Here is an 8346-nt window from a genome sequence, read left to right on the forward strand (position 1 = left end):
GGGGGGGGGGGGGGTGCGTGAGCTGCGAACAGCGAGGCCACCGCTGGCCCCGCTCCTCTGCCTGCCCCTCGGTCGGCTGGCGGCATCCAACCTGCGACGAGGCAGTGCTGCAGGAGCCCGTGGCCCCGGCTGGCGGGGAGGGCGGCCCCGGGAAGGGAGAGCGCTCCTGCTGCATGAAGCAAGCCCCCCTAGCTGGGCGGGGGGGCGCTCAAAGCATGCGATGAGTAAGAGCAAGATGGACCCCGGGAAGAGCTGATGAGGGCCGGCGGTCCATCGTGTTGGGCCAAGCGCCCTCCTGCAGCCCTCAAGCCGGCATCTTGCTCCCTTCCCAGCCGGGTGCACTCGGGGACCCCCTGGGAGCAGGGTGGGAAAGAGCAAGCCCTGCTGGCTATTGCCCCACAGTGCTTGGCTTTCAGGGGTATACTGCCCCTGAACCTGGAGGCTCCATCTGGCTATCGTAACAAATGGCTGCATGGCTGTTCTGCCCCTGCACTCCTATGGCTCAGGTGGAGCACACCTGTGTGCAGCTGGGCCTGCGCTGGCCGCCATGGCGCAGGTACGGTGCCCATCTGCCCCCTAGATGCCAGTGCGGCACAGGGGCTCTCATCCCCACGTGGCCGTGAAGTCTGCTTGGCCGGTGCGGACCCTCTGCCTCACCCGCCTCCGGGGTCGTTTCGGGGAGGATAAAGCGGGGAGGAGGCGGCGCCCGCCAGCCCGGCCCCTCCAGTCCCCGCCGAGGCTCAGCCCGCCGCTCTGCCGCTCTGCGGGGATGACGCCTGCTCCCCTCCAGGTCTGTGCGGGGTGAATTTCTACGAGCCGGAGGGCTACATCGAGTCCACGGACTACCCGCCCCTGCCCCAGAGCGGCTTCCTGGAGTGCACCTTCAACGTGACCGTCTACACGGGCTACGGCGTGGAGCTGCAGGTGAGGGGGCGGGGCCTGCCCCCAGGTGGGCTGCTTGGGGCACGAGGGGGGGCACCCGGCTCTGGGCGAGGCCTCGGAAAGGCCGGGGGGGGGGACCAAGGAGGGCTCCCAGCGGAGGCAGCCGGGGCAGCGTCTGCAATCGATCCCACGGTCGCCCTTTATCACATCCCTCCAGCTTAAAGGATCAAAGAAAGCAGCGGGCGGGGAGGGGAGGGGAGGGGAGGGGAACCACTAAGCCGATCCCAGCGAAGGCTGGCATGATGCATTTGCCTTCACGAGGCGGGGGCCAAGGAGGGGGCGCATTCCCTCCCTCGCCCGGCAGCCCCCAGCAATCTGGCTCTGCAGACGCAAACGCTGAGGAGGAGGAACTGGCAAAGACGCCCGGCGGGTTTCTTTGGCTGGCTTTGCCAAGCTGCCTGCTTCAAAAACCAGAGCCGGTCTCCTGGGGGGGGGGGGGTGGCCTTGGGAAGGGCCGGGCCGGCCTCCCTCCCTCCAGCCGCAGAGGAGACCCCGGCCGGGAGGGGCGTCGGAGCACCTGCCCTCTTCTCATTATTCCCGAGGCCCTTCCGCAGCCAGTGCCGCACCAGAGGAGCAGAACTCGCCGGTTCCTTTAAGCATTTCTCCGCATTCAAGTACCCCGAAAAGAGGGACCAGCAGCTTGCAGAGGGACCTCGCGGGCCTCTGCACGGCGCACCGGGTGCCCTCGCCAGCGCTGCGGCCCAGGGACCCGTTTATGCGCAACGCTCGAGCGCGGGCCAGTTCGCCCCTGTGCCAGGAAGCGGTGGTGCCGCTGCTGGCCCAGATCAAGGTTGCCAGGCCAGGCTGCGAGGGGAAGGCGCTCTGCACGTGCTCATGGATCCCCCGTCTTCCTCGAGGGGTTTGGCAAGCTGCTCCAGAGCTGGCTGCGGCAGATTCCTTCAAGGGATTAAGAAAGAGAAGAAGGCCCATTTCTGGGCGCTCTGCTAAGCCCTTCAGGAGCAGCCCGAAGCATATTTCGAGAGGAAACGGGCCGAGCATGCTGGGAGCTGAAGGCCTTTTTCACCCCTAAACTGGCAGGGGGCTGGCCTTTTTGTTCCTCCCTGTTCTCAGATTGAACCGTTCCTGGAGCAGATTACCAAAAACCAACAAAAAAGCCTCCCACAGACATAAAAGCATGCAAGGCGTATGAAAAGCAAGGAGACGCCAATCCCCGGCCCACTCTTCTTCAGAAAAGAGAGGGAGGGTGCAAGTGGGCATCGGGGAGAGACCCCCATTCCACACGAGGAGGACCCCGGGCTTGAGCCCCAGCAACGGCTGGTCTTCTGGCCAGGGGAGCGGCTGCTGCCAGTCAGAGTCCGCCGAGCTGGGCCGGGCGGGCCTCCAGGCAGGCCAACGGACCACAGGCGAGCCCGGCCATTTGCAACATGCGCTGGCGCACTGACCGAGCCATGCTGCCCCCTGCTGGGAGGACAGGCTGATGGCACAAAGCCCCACAGGGCTGCTGCTTGAAGGTGCTCTGGGGGGGGATCCCAGCGCGATGAGGAGTCCCATGCAAAATCCCGGGATAACGTCGTGCCAGTGGGCAGGAGCAAATGCCACAGTGAGGCTCCGCACCGTCCGAAGAGGGCCTTCCTCCCGGCAGCCCTGCGTCTCCCACCCAGCAGCTTCCGTGGAGGACCAGCCAGGTCCAGCCCAGCCCAGGCCTGCATCGAGTCCATCGCCCCGGGTGCAGCCGCAGCTGCGGGACAGCTTGGTCCTTGTGCGGCAGCGGCAGGTCCCCAGATTAATGCTGCTTCCTCTCGCGCCCTGTTTCAGCCCAAACTGCTCCTTTTGATGCTTCTTAGCGGCCTCCTTCCTCTTCCTCCCTCACGCCTTCCGGGCCGGGGTCTTGAAAAGGATGCCCATCGGAGCAGCCAGCACACCTGCCGGGCCGAGCGCAGGGGGCTGCCCTGAGAGCAGCTGGGCTGGAGCAGCTGCCGCCCCCTGCTTGGGCCTGAGCAGGAGACGGGCCGGCCGGCCCGCCGTCTGCAGCCGCTCCGCACGAGGGCCCTGAATCCGCTGCAGCTCCACCTCTTGGCACTGCTGGTGTCCCATCCCTTCGCCCAGGCCTCTGCGTGCGCATGAGTGTGCGCGTGCATGCGTGAGGGAGGGAGGGAGGGAGGGAAGGAGAAGTTAAGCTGTTGCAGACAGGCAAACCACACCATGCAAGCCACAAATGCAGGCTCAAAATGCCCCCCATTGCAACCCCCCCCCCACTAAAAGCGCCGCCTTCAACACCCAGGAACATTTTCCTGCCAAATCTCTTGCTCCGCCGGCTTTGTCAGACCCCCGCATCTTTCAGGGGTGTCTTGCTAAGATGTCGCTACTGTGAGCAGCTCGAATCATCTTTTGCCCGGGTTGTGCTCCTTCACCATGCCCAACCTGGTGCCGCCACCCCCAGACAGATCACACACCAGCTCCCATCGTCCCCAGCCAAGACAGGCTGGGGCAAGCTGTTCTAGGAGCTAAAGCAAAGGTAAGCCCGGGGGTGCCTGCGCCCGAGGCCCACGGAGGCCCATGCAGGTGGGACGGGCCCCCCTCACTCGGCAGCGGTTTGGCGGGGCGGCTGTGCTCCCTGACAGACTCTTCTCTTCCTGGCACACAGGTGAAAAGTGTGAACCTGTCCGAAGGGGAAGTGCTTTCGATCCGTGGCGTGGACGGGGAGCGCCTGGTGGTCCTGGCCAATCACACCCTCTTGGTGGAGGGCCAGGTGATCCGCAGCCCCACCAACACCATCTCCGTGCTCTTCCGCACCTTCCAGGACGACGTGACCGGGACGTTCCAGCTGCACTACCAAGGTGGGTGCTGCCTCAGCCGGCGGCGGGGCGGCTCCTCTGGCCCAGCGAGGGAGCCGGCAGCTGCCGGGTGCTTGGGTGCCGAGTCAAGGGCCAGCCAGTTTGGGGGGGCGCCGCTGGGGGCCTCCCCCTCATGCCCCACTGGAGGGGCTGGGCGGAGTGCAGGTCCAGCCGGCAGCCAGGCTGCCCCGTGCTCATCGCCCTCCCGGCACATTGGGCTGCAGCCCCATCATTGTCTGGCCAGGGAGGTTCGAGGTCGGGCTCCCACCCATCCGGAGGGTGCCGGGATGGACGCCGCAGAGCAGCGGGGCAGGACCGTCCCACCTTGGCTGGCCAGCGCCATGGAGGGCCCGGCTGCGCCCTCTCCGCCTCCAGGCCCTCTTCCCCCTGCACCAGCGCCACCTCAGAGCTGGTGCAGGCGAAGGGGCGACAGCTCCCCGTCACGGCTGTGCGTCCTCGGTCCCAGGAGAGGCGGCTCGGGAGGCCAGGCGGCCGCTCCGGCTGTGTCCTTTGACGGGTGGCGGCACTGGCCACACAGAGCGGGTCTGAGCGGCAATGCCCGGCCCTGCACGCCTCCGGCTCTGCTCGGTGCTTTGGGCCTCTCCGCCCATGTGCCCTTCTGCCCCCTGCAGTCTTCATGCTGAGCTGCAGCTTCCCCCGGAGGCCGGACTTCGGGGAAGTCACCGTCATGGGCTTGCACTCCGGCGGCACAGCCCGCTTTCAGTGCCACCTGGGCTATGAACTCGAGGGCCCCGAAACCGTGACCTGCATCAACGCTTCGAAGCCGCACTGGAGCTGGCCGGCGCCCATCTGCTCAGGTGCGCGGGGCTGGGTGGGAGAGGGGCGGGCGCCTGCTGAAGGAGAGCTGCCGCGTGGTGCTCAACGCCAGCCGCCTCGGCCTTGCTCTCCGCAGCACCCTGCGGGGGAACCGTGCGGAACGCCACCCTCGGCCGCATCCTGGCCCCGACCCCCGGGAGGAATCGCACCGAGAGCACGTCCTGCGTGTGGACGGTCGGTGCGCCCGAAGGCCAGAAGCTCCACCTGCACTTCGAGAGGCTGCAGCTGCGGGACAGGCAGCGGTGAGTCCGGCCCCGCCTGCGCGGGCCCACCTCGCCCACGTTCCACCCCCCGCATCACGCCAAAACCAAGGCTGTCCGGCCTCAACTGAGGCCGCCTGGGATGCCATTCGGTTTAGAGCAGAAGCCCTAAAATACTGGAGGAAAAAGACATGATGCCTTTGAAAGTCCAGAGCAAAATAAAACCAGAATTTAAAAAATAGGAGAAAAGCGAGCAGCCGGGAGCCGCCAAAAAAGCAACGCACATTTAAAAACAAAGGCGAGTCGCTCAGAAGCCTGGGAAAATTCAGAGTTTCACCCAGTGGCGAAAAGGCCATGGTGCAAGCACCCAGCGAGGGTCCCTGGGCGGCGGCTGCAGATCTCGGGCGCCACCACTGAGGGGGCCCGCTCTGGAGCAGCCCCCTGCCCACGCTCCTCGGCAAGGGGGCCAGAGGGTCACCTCCAAGGGAGACCTTGGGGACAAGGGGGCACGTGACCAGAGGGCCCTGCACGGGCCTCCCGGGGAACCTGCGACGTGAGCGGCGGGGCAGGTCCCCCGGGAGACAGCCGGCCCCTTCGAGGACGGGGCCCCAGCCGTTCCCGATGACGGCCTCGCTCACCTGTCCACCTCCATGCGAGGAGACGCCCGTCCTGACCTGGCGCCGTCTCCTCCTGCTGCCACAGGATGGTCGTCTACGACGGAGAGACGAAACTCTCGGCGGTCCTCTACAGCTCCCAGCGGGGCGACGTGGTGCCCTTCGAGGGGGTGATCAGCGAGGGCCACGTCCTGCGCATCGACTATGTGGCGGACGGCCACGATTCGGGGGCGGCGTTCAACATCCGCTTCGAAGGTGAGGCCTGCTCCCCGCCCTGGGCATGCGCCGCCCGTTGGCCACCCTGCCCGCGGGGAGGTGGGCCACTTTGCCCCTGCAAATCAGGGCAATTAATCTTGGCACCGAGTGCTGCGACCCCAGCAGGGGCGGGAGAGATGGTGCGGGTCTCAGAGCGAGGGGGCGAGAGGCTGGGGAAGACCTGGCTAAAATGTGTGGAGCCCATGGTGGGGGGGAGGGGAGACCAAAACGGTGTGTGGGAGCCGAAATTCTGCACGGAGCAGCCAAAGTGAGGTGGGGAGAGGCACAAAGGGAGCCCGGACAAGGAGGACAAGGGGGAGGGCGCGCCCCCCAGCGCAGGCGTTCCCCCAGCACGGAGAGGCCGCTGCAGCGGGGCAGGGTCCGCCTTCTGCGGGCCTGGATTCCCCAGGACGGTAGATTTAATTTTTCAGAGAAGTGAAATAAATTGGCAGATGCAGAAAGAGGACAGGATGCAGGCAAGAGCTGTGAAGCAGGTCACAGCAGCCGCAGCTCATCTGGACGGCACCGAATGCGGAACGAGGCATCGCCGTTTGCTCGCCTCTTCTGCTCCTGGATCAAGAGTCAATTTGTCCCTCACTTTATTTCCCCTTGTTCACACAAAAGGCTTCCCAGACTGGGAGTTTGTCTCCAGCGGAACTGCAGCCGAAGCAATTGGCTCGCGTGGAATTCCACGGACGTGGCACAGCGCCCGAGGCCGAGAGAGGGAGCCAACCTGGTCTCCGGCCCCAGCGCTGGCCAACTGGGCCAGCTAAGGAGGGGGCTCCCCTGCAGGGAGGCGTTTGCCTTGATCAGTGACTGCCACACAAAGCCCAGCTTCCCGGGACCGACCGGGGCCGTTGTCTGGGCTCTTCCTGAGTTTGGTCGAACGGCTCGCCCTGGCTGGGACGCCTCTTTCGGGAACTCCCGCCACCCCGAGCCCCAGTTCTGCGTGTGGATAATCAGTGGGCGATTCTGAGTGTGCATGTGCGGCACCAGAGCACGCGCGTGTCCAGAGCGCCACGGCTGCCCTCCGACACGGCCCCGTCCGAGTCCCCAGGCGCTCGCGCAGCCCCACTGCCGCCGCCTGGGGCCCCTCCTTCCTGGCCCTGGGCCCCATCCGCCTGCCCGCCCGCCCTCCCTGGCTGGAGGCCCAGAGGCAGACCCACCCCCGCGCCTCTGTTTTTGGTGCTGTTACCGCTCAGCTCCCCTGATTAAAGGACAAGGGGGCCAACGCTCTGAGGGATGGATCCTGTCCATCTCCCTTAGCAGCAGAGTCCTGTTTTAATTAGGCCGGATGGGGGATGGATGGATCAGGCCGCCTCTCCAGGGAGATTTGGTCCCCCCCCCCAGCCTCAGAGGGCCGGTCCAGCCCTTCATGGCATGGTCTGGAGAGACGCAGGGAAGCGAGAAGGGGGCGCGTGGCTGCTGCTTCGGAGCAGCCTGGGGGCCGCAGGGGAACGGCTGGCAGAAGGTGCCCTGGCATGAGACACAGCCAGGCTGGCCGGCGCTGCGCTCCTCTCCTCCCTCCTCGCTCGCCGCGGGAGCTCATCCACTCTCGGGCCCTCCATTTCCCTCCTCCTCCTGGCCCAGGGCCAGGCCTCCCCCAAGGCGGCTCCTTCTCCAACGCTGCCTTGCTTCCCAGCCTCCTCGTCCTCCTCTCCTGCTCCACTTCCACGCCGGAAACAAATCTATGCCGGCGCAGCCCCTGGCTCAGGCATCCCGAGCGCCCCCCCCCCCCCGGCCCGCGCGTTGCAGCCTCTGCCCCACTTCCCCCGGTTCTGCGGGCTCCAAACCGCACGGGCCGCTGCCAGAGCCGGCTGGGCCAGCAGGGACCGGGGAAGGAGCCAGCCGGGGAGACCCCCTGCAGGACCCTGGAGAGCTCCCGGGGACAGCCGGGTGGCGGCAGGGCAGCCGAAGCCCCCACGTGCGCAGCCCCGCCTGCCGCAAGGCCCCACCGCCCAGACCTGCCGAACTGCAGCCAATGCCATGCAGGCTGGGGGTGATGGGAGCTGCAGTCCCATTCTTCTGAGCACAGCAGAAGGCTGGCCTCGTAGCTGGGAGGCTGAAGGCCGGGACCACCGGCGCTCTCTGGAGCGCTCGGTCATCCCTGGCCCTGGCCTGTCCAGGACCGAGGAGTCCAGCTATGGGCGAGCGGTTGGGGGGGGGGCGAGCGGGGTCACTCAGACGCGGGTGGGGCAGAGCGGGGCTGCCTGGAGCGCCGCCTGGAGCCGCTGTCCCTTCCCTCCAAGCCTTCGAGAAGGGCCACTGCTACGAGCCATACATCCAGAACGGCAACTTCACCACCTCCGACCCCACCTACAACCTGGGGGCGATCGTGGAGTTCACCTGCGACCCCGGCCACTCGCTGGAGCAAGGCCCGGCCACCATTGAGTGCATCAACATCAGGGACCCCTACTGGAACGACACGGAGCCCCTGTGCAGGGGTGAGGCAGGGGGCCGGGTGCGGGGGGAGAAGCAGTGTGGGCGCCCCTGGGCTTGGAGGCGCAGATTGGCCATTTCTGCAGGGGGCATTCGGGGTGAAAGCGGGCATTGCATGCCACTGCGCTCACGAGGGGGGGGCCTTTACTCGTGGGGTGACCCTGCTGGTGGGACTCGCCACGTGCGCTCTCCTGGGCGTGGCGACCGGCTTGCCGATCTCACAGCCTGCCCGGCCTGCCCGGCTCTGCCCCCCCCCCCCCCCCG

At 66.8% G+C, this 8346-nt stretch overlaps 1 protein-coding gene across 1 annotated transcript in view; it reads left to right on the forward strand.

Moving 5' to 3' along the window:
• Positions 1–8346, forward strand: part of SEZ6L (seizure related 6 homolog like) — a 28633-nt gene that overhangs the window by 16144 nt on the left and 4143 nt on the right. The window contains exons 7-12 of the mRNA XM_044440963.1: positions 791–924; positions 3548–3740; positions 4370–4555; positions 4651–4816; positions 5477–5643; positions 7893–8087. Of these exons, the coding sequence (XP_044296898.1) occupies positions 791–924; positions 3548–3740; positions 4370–4555; positions 4651–4816; positions 5477–5643; positions 7893–8087 (1041 nt within the window). The remainder of the gene's footprint in view (positions 1–790; positions 925–3547; positions 3741–4369; positions 4556–4650; positions 4817–5476; positions 5644–7892; positions 8088–8346) is intronic.

Source organism: Varanus komodoensis, unplaced genomic scaffold (assembly GCF_004798865.1).
Source record: "Varanus komodoensis strain SLA01 unplaced genomic scaffold, ASM479886v1 scaffold38, whole genome shotgun sequence".
In the NCBI taxonomy this organism is placed as follows: Eukaryota; Metazoa; Chordata; class Lepidosauria; order Squamata; family Varanidae; genus Varanus; species Varanus komodoensis.